This window comes from Homalodisca vitripennis, chromosome 4 (genome assembly GCF_021130785.1).
Source record: "Homalodisca vitripennis isolate AUS2020 chromosome 4, UT_GWSS_2.1, whole genome shotgun sequence".
Taxonomy (NCBI): domain Eukaryota; kingdom Metazoa; phylum Arthropoda; class Insecta; order Hemiptera; family Cicadellidae; genus Homalodisca; species Homalodisca vitripennis.
In genome coordinates this window covers 81,773,034-81,797,138 of record NC_060210.1, presented here as the reverse complement: position 1 = coordinate 81,797,138, position 24,105 = coordinate 81,773,034, and the positions used below count along the sequence as shown (strand labels likewise).

At 35.5% G+C, this 24,105-nt stretch overlaps 1 protein-coding gene across 2 annotated transcripts in view; it reads left to right on the top strand.

Annotated features, from left to right (window-relative positions):
- The window catches only part of LOC124359632 (ATP-binding cassette sub-family C member 4-like), a 114,865-nt gene that overhangs the window by 43,425 nt on the left and 47,335 nt on the right, over window positions 1-24,105 (top strand). For both annotated transcript variants that reach the window (XR_006922179.1, XM_046812536.1), the window contains exons 12-18: window positions 3,195-3,292; window positions 8,147-8,232; window positions 8,456-8,611; window positions 8,704-8,921; window positions 15,572-15,667; window positions 16,754-16,887; window positions 18,697-18,776. Coding sequence is in view for 1 of the 2 variants with exons in the window: in XM_046812536.1 (XP_046668492.1) it covers window positions 3,195-3,292; window positions 8,147-8,232; window positions 8,456-8,611; window positions 8,704-8,921; window positions 15,572-15,667; window positions 16,754-16,887; window positions 18,697-18,776 (868 nt within the window). In the remaining variant the exon portion in view is untranslated. The remainder of the gene's footprint in view (window positions 1-3,194; window positions 3,293-8,146; window positions 8,233-8,455; window positions 8,612-8,703; window positions 8,922-15,571; window positions 15,668-16,753; window positions 16,888-18,696; window positions 18,777-24,105) is intronic.

Here is a 24,105-nt window from a genome sequence, read left to right as displayed (position 1 = left end):
TGTCCCCTTCAAAGTAATCCCCCTGGGACATTATACACTTCTGCCAACGTTTTTTTCCAATTTTCAAAGCACTTTAAAAAATCATTTTTTTGTATCCTCCTTCGATGCTGTCTCTATCTCGTCAAACGTGGCATAGCGTCGTACTTTCATAGGCCTCTTCAGTTTCAGGAACAAGAAAAAGTCACAGGGGGCCAGATCTGAGGAATATGGTGGCTGCGGTATCATTAGTGTGTTGTTTTTGGCCAAGAAGTCGCATACAAGTAGCGATGTGTGAGCAGGGGCGTTATCATGGTGCAAAAGCCAATTTTTGTTTGGCGGACAGTTGTTTGTGTTGCGGACAGATTCCAACATCTCATTAGCAATGTTCATGCGATGCTGTTTTTGATCGAAATTGAGCAATTTTGGTACGAATTTTGCGGCGACCCGTCTCATGCCCAAATTATCGATTAAAATCGAATGGCACGAGCCAATCGATATGCCTAGGCCCTCGGCAATTTCTCTAACAGTGATTCAACGATTGGCCAATACCATTTTCTTCACTTCATCAATTTTTTCGTCTATTGTTGAAGTGCTCGGGCGTCCAGCACGCTCTTCATAGTTCACATCTTCTCGGCCTTCTGAAAACATTTTGTACCACCCATAAACGTTGCTTTTGTCCAAAGTAGCTTCTCCGTATGCCACAGTCAACATTCGGAATGCATCTGCGCACTTAATTTCATTTTTCACACATTTTTCACACGAAGACGAACCAAAACACGTGCAAGCAAAGCAGCTGTCAACAATTAACTGAACATTCAAAATGGCCGAAATTGTCAACATAAGTGAGAGACATATGTACCAACATAACGCCACAAAAGAATCGAAATTCGAATATACGTAACCCGTGAAAATTCAAAATTCACGATACTTTTTGAACACACCTCGTATATGAGATGTATTGAGATTAGTCCAAAAATAATTAAATGCTGCAAAATAATATTAAATGGTGTATAAAATCTACAGATCTAGGTGCACAAAACCCAGAGAATGTTTGAAAATTTAAAACTGCTTATCATAAACTGTAAAATTTACAGCTATGTTTATGATGTAGCTAAATGTCTCCTGTTGTTTTTAGGGAAAGTTAGAGAAGTGTTGTTATAAAATAGAAACATTGTTCCCTAGAGAAAACACTTATGATAGTAATTTATAACAAAACTACACTGCAATAATAAAACAATGTAATGCCTAATAATAATAACAGTAACAGGTACAGTCGGATATTATTTTCTGGAGTCGATGCATTGGAATTGCCTACATCTTATTCATAACAGTTTTAAAGCTCACAAGAAATTATTCACAATTACTTCAACCTTTCGACAGCATACTTGTGATATATGGGAGGTTATACAATAATTAGTTGATATTCATTTCATACCACATTTTAATCAAATTATCACAAAAGATTGCAGATAGAAGAACCAAATAAAAAAATATTGTCATTTTGTAAATAATATTTGACTCATAAAAAATTCTTCAGATTCTTAAAAAATCATAATCTGTTATTGAATTTAAAAAAATCCAATTTCATAACGTTCTCGACCAAACAAAATCGGCCCAAAATTCAACCATCACTTATAATTGGCAATTATCTCATAACACAAGAAAATTGTACCAAATTTTTAGGTTTAATCATAGATGAACACCTTTCTTGGAATAAACATGTTAACAATGTATTAAATAAAATTTCATCTGGAATCTACGCCTTACGGCGTATGTCAAAGTTATGCGACCAAAGTGCTTAAAAAAAATTTACTACGCACTCGTTCATTCACATTTAGCATATGGAATAAGTATCTATGGAGCAACATCCAAACAAAATCTTGAAAAGATACTAAAAATGCAAAAAAAAAGCAGTTAGAATAATATTAAACCTAAACAGACGAGATTCAGTAAAACACCTGTTTAGTGAGCTCAAAATTCCAACAATTTATAGTATTGTTACGGAGGTCATTAAATACGTTAAAAGTAATTTTACAACATTTTTAACAGTAAAGCATGACTACAATACACGTAATAAAATCAGCATTGACAAACATAACTTGACATTCTATGAAATGAAAACAGAATATATGGGGAAAAAATTATTATTTATATTGTATATTTATATTGATTATTAGTTTATATTATTTATTAGTGCATTTACATTATGGCTACTAATGCAATTCTGTCCAGAACCAAGTAAAATCTTTCAACATCTACAATCTTTGTGCTGGATATAATATATAGTGCTTGGTCAGTACTGTAATGTAAATATCAAAGACAAAGTTACTATCTAAATTTTATTATAAATTTAAAGACTGTTAGGTGTCTTTTGACAGAAGTAGGCTTCTAAGACCTGTGTATGTATACATATTTTCTATCAACTAGGGCATGAAAAAGTACTAAAATCAGAGTAAATCATAATGGTCATAAATATACACTTTTTGACATATTTTTTTGATGGTGTCAATAAGGTAAATTCAATATTGGTGTTGAAACTATAGTTCATTAGAACCAGATGTGGTCATACATTTGCAAATCCTGAAATAATAGTCATTTTCAATTTTGCTTAACATCTGATGATGTTAACCATGACATAATATATACCTAAAATATGCCCACTAAATTACGTAAGGCTCCATAAGTGATTATATTTTAAGTGTGTTAACTGAAAAGCTAAGAACTTTAATATTCATCCATACTGGCCTATAATAGTTCAGTTATTATTGAAACCACTGGAACTATTCAATAAAATAGTACTCAGTGTTTGAGAGAAATTTGAGTTATTCACGAGTACTTAAAAAAAACTCAGTCTTTGACTTCAGGGTCCCAAAACACTTGCCCTTCAAACTTAAATCTAAAATGGATCAGGAGGTTGGAATATCTTCCAGTGACTATCACTTATCTCTGGAGTGTTTAGAATGTCATTTAAAAGGAATATGCCCATGATGTCCCTGTTTTTAAGCATGAAATTGCCTGTGAAGCCAAAGGTGACTGTTAGTATTTCTATAAAAAATGTTTACCTGCATCAAATAGATACCCAGGTCATAAAAATGAAAATGTTAAAAATGCATAAAAGTAATTATAAGTTTTTCTACTAACTTTTAAAACTTTTTCAAAAGTTTACTGTCCTAAATTAGTTTATAATATTAAAGATTATAAATTGTCTGTTTCAGGGCTATATACAAAAAAGCAGACATATATCTTTTGGATGATCCTCTATCTGCTGTTGACTCTCATGTGGGGAAACTCATTTTCTACAATTGTATAGAAGGTATGTCAAGCCCTAGTGTTATAACCTTCTTAGATCACTGTATGGATCAGATTCTAGGCTTAGAGACCTTGTCCGTGTTTTACTAATGCCCATATATCATTGAATTGGAAATTTTTATCAGCTTTATTCTTTCTAAATATTGCATGCTCATAATGTCCTCAAAGTTGTCTATGGTATTTCTATTACTTATTGTTTCCATTGATGTTTCATCCCTATTTTATCTAACAAGAACTTATGATTAAGTTTATTATTTTGGATGTTTACACAGTTTTGTCAAAAACATTTGATTTAGTATTTATTTGTGTGATTGTAATAATGGTTAATTCCTGCAAATGCTTCCCAATTAAGTTTCAAAATAATATTCTCTGCTAACAGTTTTTGTAATGAATTTAATCATTTTTATTTAGTGGAGTTACTATTGGTAAGCTGTAAGTGGTAGATCTAGAAAATAATAAAAAGAAAGAAGGGAATTGACCGTGAATCTGTAAAGTATACCATACATCTAATTCCAAATTGGGAATGTTTTTTTTTATTTTTTCCAGAAATGATATTTAGAGTTTTTCTGATGATACTTTTTACTTCTATTAATTTCTTTGACAAAGATTTTGAAATTAAAGTATATATTAAGATTATTTACATTTCAATTTCTCTAATCAAACACCATTTATTTAAATATTAGTTATAAAATGATATAAAGATCATAGAATTTATTCATTACAGTCAATCTTAAGACATTTTTATCTTTATGACAAATGCTTTGACGTATTTTGTCCAAATTTTGATTTATAAATCCAGCTTAAATATTAACAAGATAATCCCTTTAAAAGCTATTATAGGATTTTGTAGGAAATATTTGGATATGTTCAGGTTATTAATTTTTTTTACTTAAGAAATTGACAAAAATACTTTAGCTTAGTCAACTCGAAATTTTAATTTTTTTACCTTTTTTCATCTTTACCAGTGCCAAGGATACTAGGAAAATTCACTTTATATAAGTATATAATGTCTACTTTCATGAAATGATATTGAATATAACATATTTTTTATTTATATATCAAGACCAAAAATTAGCTTCTCAACAATATCATCATTTTATGTAGGCTTTATCTTAAACTGAAGATTTGATAAATCAGGAAGAACAGCTAAAGAGTTGAAGGCACCAACCAAGGTCTTCAAGTTAGTGTTTTCCTTAGCGAGTCCTGCTAAATCAGATCACATTTTCTTACTTCTTAAACGTACCTAATATTAGGTAATCTTAGTCATTATTTATTTGGCAATCTCCTGAATAACGAATATAAATTCAGATACTGATACAGATAGAAGTACTTTAACAGTTGTATCCGAGTATTTTAACAGTTATATCCGAATCCATAGTCAAGCTATTAGGATTTTTTCAGCCAGATTATAGATCAGTTTTGTACCACAGACTGGAGTTTCTTCATACCTAGACTTTAAACTTTCAGAAAATGTACTGTATTTTGTAAATAGTGAATCAATCAATCAATCAGTAGGCTTTATTCGTGAACATCAAGTACAGAATAAGGGTCAACAATCGATAAAACGAATAAAAAAATTAAATCTAAGTAATACATAAGGTTATGTCTCTCCTTGGGATGTTCTACAGCATGTCACAAATTCTTCCAGGCTGTAGATCGATTCTCTCAGCAACCAGGTCTTCAGTCTTCGTTTTAGAATTTCAGGATTGTCTTCTTTCAGCTTAGGTGGGAGTAGATTATAGAGTTTCACTCCTGCATATGATGGTTTTTTTGGAAAATAGAGATGTCCTGTGTATTGCCAGGCTGAAGTCTTGAGCATATCTTGTTTGCAGGCCATGAAGATCACCATTTCTAGTAAGTCCTTGTTTGGAGGCATGTACAATGACTTCAATTATATAAATAGCCACAACTGTCAATATTCTTAGTGTTTAAAATACCTCTCTACAACTATCTTGATGTTGGAGGGAAGCCATGATTCTTACTGCTCGCTTTTGAATGAGTAGTATCCGCTGAAAGTTCTTTGAGGACGCGCTGCCCCATAGAATCACTCCATATCTAACATGAGACTCAAAGAGCGAGTGATAGACTGTTTTTGTAGTCAATTCTATACTCACTGCCGTGGTTCTTCTCAGTACATACAAAGCGGTGTTGAGTTTTAAGCAAAGAGAATCAATGTGGCTGTCCTATGAAAGTTTGTCGTCAAGAATCATTCCAAGGTGCTTCGTTTGTTCAACAGTTGCAATCTTGGGTGTTCCAGAGACTCTTTTCTTGTGCTTACCCAAAATCATCTGTGTTGTCTTCTCTTCATTAAAGACCAAGTCGTTTGCTATACAGTAATCATGAGCCATGCTGACAGATATGTATGAGGCTATTTCCAAAGCCTCAGCTGTTTTGTTGTTGGATAGCAGCACAGTGTCATCAGCATACATGATTATCTGACTGTAAGGTTCCATGAATGTGGAGAGGTCGCAAGTGAACAGAACGAACAAGACTGGTCCCAACACAGACCCTTGGGGGACTCCTCTTTTTACTTCTCTTGAAGCAGATTTTATATTTACTGTCCTTCCATTAATAGTCTGTTTCAGTTCTACTATTTGTCTTCATTCACTTAGATAGCTATGAAACCATTTGAAGCTCTCACATTCGACAAATAATCTGACACATTTAAGCTGTCCATAATTGTTACATGAACTCGTATATCATTTTTGACAACATAGAAATTATTTAATAACAAACAAGAGAACAACAGTAAACCTTCTAATATCTAGGAAAATGCCACACTCTAAAGAAAATTATGGGTCCTAACCCTAGAACTGACATGCAATCCAGTTGACTTATACAACAGGTACCCTAAGTGAGCTACGAGGGCTGTTCAAAAAGTATCGGAGCACTTCTGTCCTCCCGCTTAAATGAATGAGGCGCTGGTAGCCATGCTTAGTTGGAGGGGACTGTCATGCACACGTATGCACTGTTTTGTCTCATGAAAAAGCTTCAGTCACCGGCAGTCAGCCTAGTAGTGTAGACCTCTCTGTTGTGCCTGTTGATTTTTATTAACTTATAAAATGACAGAAAAACTTGAGCAGCGTTACTGCATTAAACTTTGCCAAAAGCTTGGTGAGTCGAAAGTGGAAATAATTTGCAAAATTCAACAGGCTTTTGGGGAGTCTGCCATGGCAGTACTCGAATAAAAGAGTGGTACAATTGATTCAAAAATGGTCAAACGTTAGTGGAAAGTGAATCGCGTTCAGCAGGCCATCGACAAGCCGGAATGATAATGTTATTGAACAAGTGTGAAATTTAGTCACCGAGGACAGTCGTCTTACAGTCCGAGAACTGGATCAGTACATTCGATTTTAACCAAGGATTTGAAAATGAGAATAGTGTCCGCAAAAATTTGTTCCAAAGTTGCTGACAAAGGAGCATAAACAACTGCACCTTGAAATTGCACAAGACATGCTGGACAGTGCAAACAGTAACCCAGACTTCATGAACACTGGTGATGAATTGTGGATTTATGGATCGACTCTAAACCAAGATGCAATCATCACAGTGGAAACACACAACATCTCCAAGACCAAGAAAAGGACGGCAAGTTCGCAGCCAATTCAAGGTCATGTTGACAGTCTTCTTTGACTCCAGTGAGTGGTGCATCATGAGTACATACCACACGGCCAAACCGTCACAAAAGAATACTATCTTGAGGTTCTTGGTCGCCTACTTAATGCTGTGCAGCGCGAACGACCAAATCTGTGGGCAACAAAAACTTGGCAGCTCCACCATGACAATGCACCTGCCCACTCAGCACATCTAATTTAGAGTTTTCTCACTAAAAACAACACACCTCTGGTTCGCCAAGCTCCGTACTCCCCCCCCCCCCCCCGACATGGCTCTCTGTGACTTTTAACTATTTCCTAAGCTGAAAATATCCCTGAAAGGAACTAGTTTTTAAGAAAGAGAAGACATTAAACAGAATACAATGGCCGATCTTAACAGCATTCCAAAAGATGCCTTCCAGAAATGTTTTGAATAGTGGCAGAAGTGCTGGGAGAAGTTTGTGCATCACCAGCGAGACAACTTTGAAGAGAATTAAAGGTTTTGTAACTCTAGTTCAATAAATGCACTTTTAAGTAACAAAAGTCTGATACTTTTTGAACAGCCCTCCTATTTGCATATTCATATCATCAAGTCAGGATGGCTGTGTGGTCCACGACGCTTCTCTTGGACACAGGAGTTAGCCTTAGAGTCATGGGTTCAATTCCCGCGCCTGACGTAAGGGATTTTTGTGTTCTGTTGTACATTTATGTCATTGGTCACTAGTCTGTAGTAAAGCCAGTGGGATGGCCCAACTTAAATTAATGGTGGTTGATTTGGGTGGAAGTTGATGGGGTCAGTGACTTTCTTATAAACATGTACCAGACTCAGAACACCCGTTTTGCATTTTTTGACCTTACTACAAAAAAAAGCACTTAATTTAAGTTTATTTTATGTTATACAAGCAGTTAAGAGTAAAAAAAAAACATTTGTACCACAATAATATGCAAAAGTCTGTACTCACATTTGGAACAAATGAGTTATAAATTACAACCTTGCCAGTTCCAGGGTTATTATAACAAATTGGGGGTTAAAGAGAGTGAGAGAGGGGGAGAGTATATTTTGTGCATTGCTGTAGAAATAACATAAATTGTGTATGAATTGTTTGCATTTTGTAAGGAGCAGGAACGTTTATGCAGTATTTAATGGTGTTTACATTTTTATTTCAGCCATTGATACAAGGTTTTAGCTTAATATTTTGAATAAAAAGACATGCCCATTATTGACCATGGCCATCCCATTATTATTAAATATAACTTTTTTCCAGAGTTTCTTGGGGACAAAACCAGAATTCTAGTTACCCACCAAGTGCAGCACCTTTCTAAAGTGAATCATTTAATTCTAATGGAGAATGTAAGTTATCTTTAAATATAAAGTAATATTACCAACTTGCAATTTTAAACCTGTAAGTTTTTTTTAAACTATTTAAAAATAAGTTGGTAAAATTCCAATATATGTATATTATTTGGGTGATGAGATATAGTTTATTAATATGTACTTAGAATAATATTCTTTAATGATCATTCCTCTTGAATGTCAGCTAATCACTGGTTTTATCTTTTTTCCTTTGTTGTAGGGCAGAATTTTGATGCAAGGAACATTCAAGGAGCTAAGACGTAGCCATTACAACTTTGCATCAGTTTTGGCAACTCCAGAATATGAGAAAAGTCAGTTTAAATTTTTGAGTACAGAACCTATCCTTCAACGCAACACTCAGCGCAAATCTACTAGGGTAATATCGGGGTCACTCATTACTTAAGTACTCTAATTAAGAAATTTATGTTCTTTGCTGGAAATGATTGGTTTTATATGTTTGAATTTTAGAGTGAGAAGTCTTTGAGCATGGCGGGTGATGAGTTGATAGAATTTGAGGAATTTGAGAATGAACGGGAAGCAGAGCAGATGTCAAAAAAGCCGTCTCTGGAAGTGTATCGAGAGTACCTGGGTGCGGGAGTGAGTTCACTCTACTGTTTTGCAGTGGTTGCACTGTTTGTTGTCACACAGATCCTCATCAGCAGCTATGACTACTGGATAGCTTACTGGTATGAATAACTTCACAGTAACATAGCATGGTAATACAGAGAGCTATTGTGGATTAAAGTCCATTAAATAGCCCAGAGTAGCTTTAGGTATACATCCATAAAAATGTACAACTGCCTACCAATTAATAGTAAGAATTGACTGCAATAGTTTACAGTCTAGTGTAAAGGCCATTCTTATACAATTTTGTTTTTGGAAAGTAGATCGTTTTTATAAATCTAAGATAGAGTCACTTCAATATATTTTTAAACTTTACCTCTTTATGTATCATATACAAATATTTTTTTTTATTTATCTTTGGCCAATACAAATTCTTGATATAAAATATCAAATTGATAAATATTTCTACCATGAAATAGTTGAATGTGAAAATTTACCCAACAATAAGAATGCCCTTTATATAAAAATACTAGCAGTTGCCCGCGGCGTCGCATGCAATTTCCTATTACACTATATTCACGTATTCTTTTTCTATCACATTCTAAACATTCCTGAGATAATTGATAGTCGTTCCTACGTAAGCCTCTTGGGCGCATTATGAAGATATTTACTATATTTCCTGCCTCTATCTTTCGTGGTTTTTGCTAGGTGTTGATAAGTTATTCATACAATTAATTTATATACATGATATTAATTTATATGTATTAAATATAATTAATAATGTATATAATTAATATATGAAGCCTTCCAGTTCAAATGGAGCTATGTGCCATTTTTAAGAACTTTTGGAAAACAACAAAACACTGTTTTATTCGTATTATAATTATTTTTCTTAATTGAAATTAAGTAAACATGGTTTCTATAAATATATGAACTCTTCTATGTCTTTAAAATCTTTTATATGTAATGAAAATATTTAAAAAAAAATTTTTAATTGACATTTTTGGAAAAGAGCTATGTGCCTTATGCATAGACGTTCTAAAAGAGCTAAGTCCAGGTATTAAAAAAGAACAAGATATCATGGTAGTAAAACATGTTTAATGAAAAAGGTACAATTAATTATAAAAACGTACAGGGTAAAAATGAAATATTGTTAACATTATATTGAAAAATGTCATTGTAATCAGTTAGTTTATACAAATTTTTTCAAAAAATTTCCTGTTTTCTTCTTTTATATAAGGTAACATTTTCCTCAAATCTTCTTTTTTGGCGATTGATAAATCTACAGTTTCTGGTAAGGATTCAAGATTGACTGTTTGTAGAGTCCTTTCATTTACACCAGGGTTGAAAACGTAGTGATCTATCCATGGTTCAATCTCATTGAACGTCTTTTTTGTTTGTACTACTCCTGGTTTCTTTTTTTCTATACGGATCCAGGAAGCTGTAGATATACCTAACTTTTTGGTGTTTATGATGGAAGAAGCAGCTTGATCAAAGTCAAGGAACTGTTCAGCCCATCTCTACAACTTTGAATGGTCTTTCGTGGCGGGATGTGATTATAGCACGCTTAACATCGTCAGGCGTTTCAGCTTGTACACGCTTCCAACGTTTTTCAATGATTGCAAAAATTTCTATCAGCTGGAGAAAAACTATGTCCCACAACAAGAAAACTTGTGGTTAATTTGGTCAAATAAGTCCAGGGAAATCAAATACATATACATGAACACCATCATTCTGTTCTTTATCTGGCCGCAGCAATTATCACTCCAAATTGTTAACTGACGCTTATTAGTCAAGTTCATGTTGTTTATTACTCTGAACAAACAAGACGCCATTTGGTTTCCACCACGAGGACGATTGGCCTTCATGCCAAAGGCACATAATACCATCACTGGTGTCAGTCACGGTGAATGCCAAAAATTGTAGCATGATAACTGACGTGCATATACATGTCTGAATGTGTTAATTTCGGGATTGGGGAATACTTTTTGAAGATCAATTACAACAGTGCAAGTATTACTGGTAGGAGAGGCGGAACTGATACTGTCAGACGTCATTGATGTATAAGCTGATTTCACTTTTACGATGGTGTTTGTTCTTGTTCAATCTTCGCTTGTCTAACAACGACTGGGTCTTTTACTAGTCATTTCGAGTTTTAGGCGGTCACATTTTTTACATGTATCAAACACGAGGTTTCCTAAATTTTAGATTTGGAAAATCATTCTTAAAAACTATGGAATAGAAATTGTATGAGATTTTAATATTAGGAAAATTTTTCCATAAACGCCTTGTATAGGCGATACAGATTGAGATCTTGGCTCAGGTATTTCATAATCAGATCGGTTTCTGTTGTAGTGGCTAGGTTTCAGATGGTATGGATTTAATATGGTCCTTGACCAAATTTCTATCAGCCAGAGTGTATTTGAAAGTTTTCAATCCTCCCCTGGTATCCTTCACAACAGTATTGCCCATTTTTTTATTTGCCACAAGAGTTTTGTACTCTTTTGGATGACTTAATTCCAAATATAGCCATTAAATGTGTTTTTACATACCGGATATGGTATCCTTTCCCATTTGGCACGATGTAACTCACAGTATTTTGACGTCGGCTTTCTGTTGGGGTATCATATTTACCATGTCGCCTCCTCTGAACTGGGAGAATCTCTATCAGCCCCAAGCAAGTATGTGTTCTGTCCGTTCTTGTCAAGCTCATGGATCTCTTTAAATAACTTCATTTTGTAGTCATCAGATAATTCACTGCATTTGTACTTGCATTTGCACTTTTCCTGAAAGTAATAAAAATTGCTTAGGAAATAGTATGGTTAAATGGGTAATAAGATTGACATAAGTTTTTTATATAGGATAATGTTAATTAAATTATTATACGAAAAGAATAAAACATTGGTTTTGGATTCAGTTCAGAATTTTATCTACGGCTTAACGATTTATGAGTTTTACCTTAGGCCTACTCTAATCTTAAAATATAGGCTAACCGTTATCCGTAGTTTGTAGTAGTGGGGCTAAATGAGATACGGGATAACAGCAGCCATACTGTTAAATTATACACTATTATTTTACTTTACACAAAAGTTCAAGTAGCCTACCTACTCCTGGATTTTAGAAATAAATTCCGTAAAAATATAACTTATGTTAGGTTATGTTGCTAAAAAATTATTGTAGTATTTATTCATTAAACTATAACTACAAACAACAAAACTTACTCAAAATAATATATAATATTGTTTAAGTTACAATCAAATTAATTGAAAAAACAACTTTAGCTTACTAATTAACCTACCTGTGTAAAAGGTGGATCTTTTGCAAGACACTTCTTTGTAACCTTTCTCTTTGCTTCGAATAATGTATGGCTTTTCCACTTATTCTTGCTTTCCGTTGTTTAATTTTAAAAAGATTCATTATCCTTAGGAGTTTCACTAAACGCTTTTAACTTTTGATTATCCATATTACAGCATAATACAATATACTTTTTATTTATTACACAACTCACAGTACTCACAGCTGCTTAAAATGGTTGCCGGCACTTAGCTCCAATAGCACTGAAGGCCAGCTGGAGTTGCCACCGGCACCATCTGTGATCATTGATTGCAACTAACAGAAACATAGTTGGCACATAGCTCCTTTAGATATGGAATCACGTTGGAACATAGACTACTTTAATTAGAAAAAACTATTTTTGGAAATTTTGGCACTTAGCTCCATTTGAACGGAAAGGCTTCATATGTATATATATATAAATATATTATATAATATATATTATATATTATATTATATAAATTATATAATAATATATATATATAATATAATATAACACACACACACGCACGCACGCACGCACGCACGCACGCACGCACGCACGCACGCACGCACGCACGCACGCACGCACGCACGCACGCACACACACACACACACACACACACACACACATAAATATTATATATATTTATATATATATATATAATATATATAAAATATATAAATATTATATATATATATATATATAAATAATATATATTATATTTATTAATTAATAAATATAATTAATAAATGTATATAATTAATTTATATGTATATAAATTAATTATATACATGATATATTAATTTATATACATATACATTTATATACACTCGATAATCTAATTAAGTTATGAAGAATCAAATTCGGTCTGTTAAGATTAATTTTCTGTCTAAGATATTTCCAATATTGTGGGGTTTTTCTTGTTCCCCCGGTAAAGAAAATGTATCAACGAAAACCAATTTCGATCATAAAGCGTCTTCTTTCGGCTCTTTTCATTTACCTCCGATCTAATCAAATTCAATTACCTTATGTGCAAACATTCACGGCTTTGTACAATGAGGTGGTTTTTATAACAGCGTTTAATAGTTTTTTTCATTGCATTAGATAGTTTATTGATCATTGGCGCAATCTAAATTTAAAATTAGGTAATAACTTCTTCTATGCAATCTGCATTACACTACTGATCAAGCACTTTAAAATAATAATTTTCTAAGTTTTAAATGTAAACAAATGTTTCTGCCTTTTTGATGAACTTCAACTGAAGTTATTAACAGCTGTTAAGTATCAGTTCACTTTGTATTACATGTCGTAGTGCAGTCTGCCGGATCCAATGTAAAACACTCCAAAATCAACAACTACTTACAAATGAAAAAATTAATTAAAAAATCATTTTCCAGTGGACCAAATTGTAAATCTAAACCATTCTCGAATCTCCTTCAACACACACACAAAATTTGATCAAAATCGGTCCAGTCGTTTAGGAGGAGTTCAGTCACATACACACGAACACAAGAAATATATACAATATATAAAGATTATTGAGTTACATTGTTTTCCTTATATAGCCCTGAACACTGTGGATTGACTAATAACAATAACAATGTACCTTCATCTAACATAAGGTTATTTTTGACGATGGAAGGATTGTGAAGGAAACAGGATTTTTCCAGACATTTGCCATCGTTCAGTGAAACAATAAATCAGTAACACTACGTTTTGAGATCTACAATCTGATCTATTCTTCAGGTAATAACTAACCTAATACATAATTACAAACTAGGTTAAAATAAACAAATCATATCAAAGCGTTGTGGCACACCTAAGTCAGGAATCACAACCACCATGTTGTTTGTCAACTTCACTAACTCTAAAAACATGCACTTAATAAAAAACTATACACAACACTAATCGTTAAAACGGAACTACAGAATACAGGTCGCAATACGTCTGCATTCGTCTACCAACAACCTACGACTGAAGTTGTTACGTACGTTAGTTATTACCTGAAGAAGAGATCAGATTGCAGATCTCGAAACGTAGTGTTACTGATTTATTGTTTCACTGAACGATGGTAAATGTCCGGAAAAATCCTGTTTCCTTCATCTAACAGCTCAAACTGTAGTCATAAACTACTATAGTTTCAACTTTTAATAAGTCATCTTCTGGTGTTAGTGTTATAAAATATTAAAAACAAGGACCGTCCGTCTGGAGTTGTCATAGTTTAAAATTTACGAACACAGCACAGAATTTAACAAAGAAATATAAATATGAGAAACACAACATTTGATAGGCCTATCACACAGGAATATAAAACATGATATAACATCACAGCCGGCAGAAGACAGAACAACGTATTATTTATTTATTCGTTGTGTTTTGTGCTGTGTTCATAAATTTTAAACTATGTCAACTGCAGAAGGATGATCCTCACTTTTAATATCTATTGGCACTGACACCAGCAGATGACTTATTAAAAGTCGAAACTATTAGTAGTATATGGCTACAGTTTGAACTGTTTGACAAAAGTATGTTATTATAATTGTTATTATACATATTGTTGTTATAATACATAGTGCTTCATCAGAACATTTCCAGATTATCTAATCCTATATTCAAGCCCGTGCGCATGGGGGGGTTTTGGGGGTTCAAACCTCCCCCTTGAAGATTGGGATATATCATATTGTTTCCATATATCAGTTTAATTGTGCTCTATTGCGCAAGAATGAGTTACAAATGTTTTAAAAGTATGTAGTTTTACAATTTTATAATAAACTCATTTTCCATACGTATTAATTTTTAATCTATTACTTATTTAAGTTTCTTCTTTTTTATTTCATAAAATAAGTATAGAACCCCCCCCCCTAAATAAAATTCTGCGCACGGCCCTGCCTATATTAATCTTTTATTTACTTATTTTGATTTCTTTACTATAAAAAAATAAAAGTATGAGTTGACCCTTTCAAACTTTATAAATTACTTATTTACTTTAAATTTAGTACTTTTCATTGTATAATAACCGTTATATGTTTATATATTCAGTGCATATGTTTATATTCAGTATTATATATTTTATGATATAAAATAATAAAACTGGTGTGATCTTCATGAAATTAAACTTTTAAATTTTATTCATTGAACAAAATTTAATTACTTTTTGTATGCAAAACAATTACAAGTTAATAGTTTGCTGAAGAATAAATGTATACTTACAACCCCATAGTTTTAATCATTAAACACACTATTTTAGGAGACATAAATGAAGATAACAACCTAGAAAATGTCTTTTTTTATAAAAAATAATTATCCTTAATATCAATTATAATATAACTATACACTGTTTAATTTGTGATTTTTTTTCTTTAAAACATAAATTTTACTACATAAAAGAGATTGCAGTTATTGACATTCAAATTTTACCTCACATACAGGCAGGCTTACGTATATGTTCTTATACAGGCTACACCAGGAGCAGGATCGTCTTTACCAGCATTCAAACACATCTCTCTGGCCTACCACCACCTATCTGGCCGTCTTAGCAGTCCTTCTCGCAGGGTCTGTACTGAGATACTTTCTTTCTTTTTCTGTTATTGATATGAACATTTTAAATTAAAGGTATTAACCCTTTTAGAACCAAAAAGTTTATACAAATTTTGGGCTGTGGTTTTTTTTATCACTGATAAATATGTTTTATATTTCATAAAGTGGTTGAGCCTGTAAGACGTTATTACATGTTCATTAAAACACAGTTTATTTAAGTAAATACTTAAATATTTTGAAATTGACTCATATTTTAGTCAGGATTCAATTGTCATGGATAATATGCTATTTAGCTATATATAAATGTGTGTGTGTGTGTGTGCGCGCGCGTGTGTATACTGTATATATATATATATAATGCGTAATATACATATGTATATATTTATATATGTAGAGTTTTTTTCCCAAATTTGATTTGTGTCATTTGTAGCTGAAAAACAAGTTAAATAATTTACTTGTGGGAAAACCTATTATTTGTAATTAGAATATAATCTGGTACCAAATTAAAAAAATATCATGAGAGTTAAGTAAACTTTTACCATAATGTCATGAAAATGTACAATTCAAGGTCTACCTTACTCTATGATCGGCAACGATTTTCTTATCCGTAATAAAACAGTTTCTACTTACATTATGAACATTATAAAAAGTAAAATAACATAATTAAAACAGTCTCTACAGCAAACAAGTTACTACAAGAATTATTATGATTTTGTCAACAAAGAAACATAGATGAACTGAACTTTTAACAGTTAAGAAGACAAGTGATTAAAAACAATAAAAGAAATAATAAAATAAAAGAAATAAAAATAAACACAATAACAGAAGACAAACAGCTGTTTCTATACCTTGGTATAGAGTAAACTCGAATTATTTGAATAAAAAATTATTGCTGGAAGTGACATCTAACATAATATAATGTAAAAAAAAACTAAGTATAAAATCTAGATCACTAAAAAACAAAGTATTAAAAATAGGAAGATGATAGATCGCCCACTGTTCCTATAAGGGTTAAACAAAACCACATATAGAATATGCTTAACGTGAATCTAGCATGTATATATATTAATAGAAATTAATAATATTTTGATTTTGTAAAAGGATTTTTGTCATCGCTAATGTGAGAGGTGTAGCCTACTACACTGCCTGCATTCGCTGTTCCCGAGGCATCCACAGTCAGATGTTCCAAGCTGTTATTGGCACATCCCTGAGCTTCTTCCACAACAACTCTTCTGGTCAGGTCACGTCTTGTTAATGTAGCTTTAGTTGATGTTACTGCATTACATTATAAGAAGTACAATGACCACATGAAAAATAACAAGAAGAAATATTAGGTCAAAGGTAGTGTGAAAGACGTTGTTTGTTATTTTATTATATGGATTGGGAAAACATGAATCAATGTTAATGCAGAGACATAAGTGATAGCAGCAGTTAGCACCTTCTAGTGCAGGTATGCAATCCTAACTGCTGTTATCATAGATGTCTGTCTGCATCATCATTTACACAATGTACTATTACAAGTTTGGTTGTTAATGCAGAGACATAAGTGATAGCAGCAGTTAGCACCTTCTAGTGCAGGTATGCAATCCTAACTGCTGTTATCATAGATGTCTGTCTGCATCATCATTTACACAATGTACTATTACAAGTTTGGTTGTTAATGCAGAGACATAAGTGATAGCAGCAGTTAGCACCTTCTAGTGCAGGTATGCAATCCTAACTGCTGTTATCATAGATGTCTGTTTGCATCATCATTTACACAGTGTACTATTACAAGTTTGGTTGTTAATGCCGAGACATCTGTAATGGCAAATCCATACAATTTATTCTAATAATACAATTGCAACAATAGAATACAATTGTTTTTGTTTGTATTTTCTATTATCTATTGTAACAAAAAGTTAAAGAATGACGAGTAGTTTTAGGCTTGATATAGCAAACCTAGTTGTTTTTGTTTAGAAAACTAAAAACTGTGTGTGTGTATATATATATATATACACATATATGTATATACACATACATATATATGTATGTATTTGATTGTTGTATACAATTTTTATATATTCTGATTCTGTGTAAACCTGTAAAGTAATAAAAAAGTTTACTTACCCAGGCTTAGTTGTTTTTGTATTTTACAATCAATTATAATCATTTATCATAAAATTTATATGTATATTTATTAATAGTACACATCCACATTCTGTATTCATAATATACAACAATACAGTAATATTTTTCTTCTTTCTCTAGAATATGTGCTGACTCACCTACAATAGGTCCATGTAATCATGTTTCATGAAATAGATCATGATCGGTTTTGCTATATAGTGGAGAAAATTTCTGTTAATAAATATGTAATACACATTAAAAATATTAACCTTAAAGATTACTGATTAAATATTATGGTAATGACAAAAATACTTGAAGCGTGTTGGTGCTTTATCAGTTTAACTCATATACACCCATAGTTTCATTATTGGGGTAGCCAAAAACTCTAGAAAGTATCCAGCAGCTGCTGTGGAGTCCTCTAGGTATATGAGTTAAGAGCTGGCTGTAATAGCAGCCATCTTTACTGGAAGTTTATAAGATCAATGTTATATCTTAAACAGTTATACACCTTTATTTTTGTACATAGAATTATAAATGTCTCATTTTAAAGATATGATTAATGCACAACCAAACACTTTTCAGTTTATTTTCAATATTTGTATTGATTATTCAGCAAATTAAACCTCAATTACAAGACAAGCTCAAATGCTCTTGGATGTGTATTAACCATGTCTTTAAAATTAAAATTCTACTATAATTCTATAACAAAAAAGGGTGTAACAGTATTTGTGGTTAAACATTGTTCTTATGGGATGTACTCGTTATTTCATAACAGTTGGCTCATAAAACTGTAAATTAAATTTGAAAAGTATTATAAATTTGAACTGTAACTATAACCATTTTTAAAGTCAAGTGTAGCTGTATAACAAGTAATTTTAAAATTCAGCTCAATTTTTATTAAGTTTTAGTAATGTAGGAATTTTGGCTTTTTCTAGGAAGAATTTTGAATCGTTTCTCCCGAGATCTTGCAGTGACCGATGAACTGCTTGCCAAGGCTGTAATGGACATGGGACAAGTAAGTTATTTCTACATGTCAAGTAGGTCCTGACTTAATCACACAACTTATGTTTCATTTATAAAATAGTTAACATTTTGTTCATTTATTATTTACAAAAAAAACTCAGTTTGTATTCTAGTAAAATTGTAACCTTAAAATAACAATTAAAATTCTTTTTGTCAAATAGTATAGTATTTTCAAATTATATGTTTTTAGTACACAGTAGACCGCCTATACAGTATAGATAATATCTACAAATAGCCAAAGTATTATAACTATTGGTATTATTTTTGTCAAACTTTTATATCGGATTTTTATATTTCAAACTTTTATATATTTTAGTGCCGAAATACGTCTTTGAAATATTATAAATGTTAAACCAGGATGTTAGTGTCCTTTTTATACTAATTATAAAGATAATCCTTCTTTGTGAAATTAATAATATTACACATATATGTGGGATGTCCTAGAAATCTCTACCAACCTTCCAGCTATTATTGTTAGACCAAATGCAAACCAAAATATCATATTTAAACTTTTGAAAACTAAATAAGTAAACAGCTACCATTTAGTTTTCTTCACTGAACTATCTTTAATTTGAGAACAACTTGTTGTATTAAGTTGAAATGTGGTATGGTACATAGCTTTATAACCTAATGGTATAATTAAAGAAAGAAAATCATATTTTTTACAAGCATTATTTTAAAAATGGCGGGTACTTAAAATCTTAGAGTATGAATATCTTAAAACAACCTATAATAAAAATTTCATAGTTATTGCATTTTAGTTTGACAATTTAATTCAAATTTAATGATATCAGGGTTAAGAAAATTATTTGATAACTAAGGAAGGTAATTTGCTTTCAAAAAGTAAGAACTAAACAATATGCATTGTCATTATGTGATAAGCACTGATTGTGAGCTACAACAATCTCTGTTTAAAGTTTAGCTGCTCTAATCAGCTGATTATAACATTATGTTGTTGGACTGTTATCATAATATTCCTTACCTACTGTAAGATTTAGTTTTTTTTTTAATATATATTTGCATACAAAAATATGTATGTATTACAAAAAACTTTATTTACATAAGACTTTCTAATATTACATACATTTTTATAATAAAACAGTAAAAGTAATTTTGAATCAAAAGAACAATTTCTGGTGTTGAGCAGTGTCAGTCCAGTATTAAACAAGCAACGTTTAATATTCCCATCACCCATCACCAGTTTGATTTTACAGCATAAACTGAGTCAGTAGACAATATTTCCAAATTCAATTTTTACGTTGTTGAATTTTAAAAAGCTGAAGTTTTGAAAAAGATATACTAGCCATTCTATGTAAATCAAGTTGTTTTATTTTTGTAGATTATACACTTTTCCATTTTCTAATGTTAGAAATGTATATTTTCTAATATAATAATAATACTCTGCATTGCCACGGGCGACCCCCAGCACGTACGGCGCCTTGTGTGTATCGGTGCTGGGCAAACGGAGGTTCAGGCCCCGGGGAACTGGGGTAGAGGCGTCCTCTCTCCTACGGGAGGAGGAACTCCAAGGGTACACCCGCTCTCGGCCAATGAACGGGCCCGCTCCTTGCCGCACGATGCGCTGGTGACAAAAAAAGCATGGACTGTCAAACCACATACAAGAGTATGGAAAAGAGAAGGAGCAAGCTGCTTTCAAACGCAGCTCAATTATGCAAAGGTCTCCGACCTTGACGACTGGGACGCCGACGAGGGGACTTAAAACCTCCCCTCCGCCAGTGCCGTTCAAGGCTGTTAGTGACACCGGATCGTCGTCCGGATCCGGAAAGGGGAAAGAGGAGGTCGATCTGGCGATGGAGGTGACCAACCCGGAAACACCTCAAGCTAAGAAAGAAGGAATTCCTCCCAGCAAGAGCCCTCTTCGTGCGGCATTCGGTCTGCAAATGCTTCGGCAGCAGCATGACGATGCCAGCGACGAGGAGTACCTGTCACTGAACAAAATGAAAGCTCTTTTGAAGGATATGGCCAAGGCTCTCCTTACTCAGAGGAACGTGAACAAGGCGATAAAAGATGGAATTCCGAAACTCGATGATTTCCTTGGTGAAATCGAGGAATGCCGGAAGATCAGGCTGAAGGCTGTGAAGTAGGAGCGCGACATCATGAACCGTGTCATATCTGATTCGTCTCAAGCTCTAGGTCATCTGGCTGAGTCTCAGACCCAAGCCAGAAAGCGAGCAAAGCGGCAGAGAGGTTCTTCGTCGGGAAGCCCTGAGCTTAGGGAATTGGATCCAGCGCCGAATCCAGTCTTCTTCTCTGCTTCCACGCAGACTGAGGACGTTCCGGCTGCTGCTTTAGTTCCTGCTCCGACAGGGGTTCCTGCACCAGCAGCTGCTCTAATCCCAGCGTCAATCCCATCGACACCTCTCAACTCTCAGGGGCCCGCCCCGCAAACACCTTTGGGAAACTGGGAGAGACGCCTGTCAAAAAAGGAGAGGAGACAGCTAAAGCGCGCCGAGGCTGCCTCAAAAAAGGCGCCTGCAAAAGGGAAGAAGAAAACCCAAGTCTATGAACTGGTTAAGGAGACCCCTGGCAAAACTTCCAGGAAGCCTTCACGACCCAGGCTCAAGAAGCCTAGGGCTGAGGCGATTTTGATCAAACCCTTAGGGGGGCGATCTTTCGCCGATGTCCTAGGACAGATTAAAACCCATGCGAAACCGGAAGAGACGGAGACTACAATCAAGTCCATACGACGAACCCAGAACGGGGATGTTCTCCTCGAACTGGGAAATTCGAAGGACAAGGACGGTTTTGCTGCTTCCCTCAAAACCGCTCTTGGTGACAAAGGCTCAATTCGAACCCTTCAACCGAGATGTTCAGTGGAGATTCGAGACCTAGACGCTCTATCTACAGAGGACGAGGTGATCAGAGCGTTAAAGAAGGCGCTTCCAGAACTACCGGGAGAAACGGGAGGTCTCAAGGTCTGGTTGACAAAACCAAATCGGAGCCAGCAGCGTATGGCAATTGCTGAATTGGGCGAGAAGCACGCTAATAAGCTGCTTAGCCTCCAGCACCTGAGAGTCGGATGGGTGATTTGCAGGCTCAAACAAAGGGTAATCGTGCAAAGATGCTACAGGTGCCTAGCGTTCGGTCACCCTTCCCGTACATGCAGAGGGCCCGACCAAAGTTTCAGCTGCCTCCGGTGCGGGCCACAAGAAGAAAGACTGCACCTCGAGCCTCTCCTGTTTCCTCGGCAAGGAGACAGGTTCTGCTGGGAATGCTCTTGGTCACTTACCTGGTTGTGGTCAGTGCGGTGTTTTTAGATCCGCACTCGAAGAGGCAAAAGTCAGAGGCCAATAATCCGTATCCTACAGGCCAATCTTCAAAGATCCTGGGGGGCTGATAATCTTCTAAATCAGCTCGCCCGAGAACTCGGTGCCGACGCGCTCCTGGTCAGCGAGCAGTATCGGGACAGGGACCCAAGTTTTTGGATCCCAGACAGTCTCGGTACTGCTGCTTTCTGGGCCCAGAACTCACAAGAAGTCATGGTGCGGAGTCACGGACGTGGCCGAGGATTCGTCTGGATAAGGTGTAGGGATGTAACTTTCTTCAGTTGCTACCTCACCCCAAACGAGGCCATCCAAGACTTCCGCGACAAGATTGATCGTTTGGAGGAGAGCGTGCTCGGCACCACTGGGCACTTCATCGCCAGGGCCTGGCTCGTCGTCCTCAACCAGGGCGACACGCCTACTTTCAGGCGCCCCGGGCAGAGAGGCACGATTCCTGACGTAACCTTCGCGTCTGAGTCTCTTCTTTCGATGATCTCTGGCTGGAGGGTGGTGGAGGATTATACGGGTAGTGACCACCAGTACACTGTTTTTGATCTGCATGATGTAAACCGTAGAGTTTCCGCATCACGGAAAGGGCCACGCCGGTGGAACACCAATAAACGACGTGGTCAAGTTCACCGAGGTCATCTCTCGGATAGCGCAGGCGAATCCTGGTGAGGCTGGCGCCGAGGCTTTAGTAACATGGATGGAACTTCTTGTCTCGGCCTGTGACCGGTCTATGCCGCGAAGGAAACTCCGCCGCGACAAGCAACCCGTCTACTGGTGGACTGAAGAGATTGCGGAACTTAGAAGAACATGCCTTAGAGCAAAATGTGCCGCCACTAGAGCGAGAATTCCTGCAGATAGAGTTCGTAAGTCGGATATCTACAAAGCTGCGAGAAAGTCTCTCCGCCGAGCCATCAACAGGAGCAAGGCATATAGCTTGAGGAAACTTCGGGACGACGTCGATTCCGATCCTTGGGGTTTGAGTTACAAAGTTGTGACCCAGAAACTCGGCGCCCGCTCTCCACCCTCCATCATGGAGGGCGCCACCATGGAGAGGATCGTCACTGCCCTGTTTCCTGTACATCCACAGCGACCACTAGTTGACTTCGAACGGGTGCAGAGCGTTCCGCTTTTTACTATTGAGGAGTTGGAAACCTCCGTTCTCACCCTGAAGAGCAACAAGGCTCCCGGCCCGGACGGGATTCCCAGAGAGGCCCTGAAGAAGATTTTCACCATCAATCCCGGGTTGTTGCTGAGAATGTACAATGCCTGCTTGGTTGAAGGAGTGTTTCCATCTCCCTGGAAAACCGCCAGGCTGGTGCTTATTAGCAAGGGTGATCCTGAGCTACCGTCGTACTACAGACCTCTCTGCATGCTGGACACGGCTGGAAAACTTTTTGAAAAGTTGATCCGTTCCGCCTGATTTCTGCCGTGGTAGCCGTCGGGGACCTTTGCCCTCGTCAGTACGGCTTCAGAAAGGGACGATCAACAATCGACGTGATTACGGAAGTACATAAAGCAGTTGAGAGAGCCGAGAGCCACAACCATTTCTCCCGCCGAGTAGTGCTTCTTGTTACGCTTGATGTCAAGAATGCCTTCAACTCGACGAGATGGGTCGATATGTTGGATGCACTTCGTGACACCTTCCGTATTCCAACGTATCTGTTGCGGCTCATCGAGGACTACCTCCGTTCTAGGCGTCTGATATTCGACACTCGAGACGTAGCGCGGACGGTGGAAGTCACCTCTGGTGCCGCGCAGGGTTCAATACTCGGCCCGGATCTCTGGAGTATCGCTTATGACAGCCTCCTGAGATCCGAGATACCAGAGGAAACCGTCTTAGTTGGGTACGCCGATGACGTTGCGGCTCTCATCGCCGCACGCAACGTTGAGCTGGCCCAGCTAAAGTTGAACCAGGTCATGCGAGTGGTCAACGCCTGGATGTCCGATCACGGTCTTTCGCTTGCTCTGAGCAAGACGGAGATCGTGATTCTCACAAAGAAGAGAATTGACACCGTCGTCCCGCTGCGA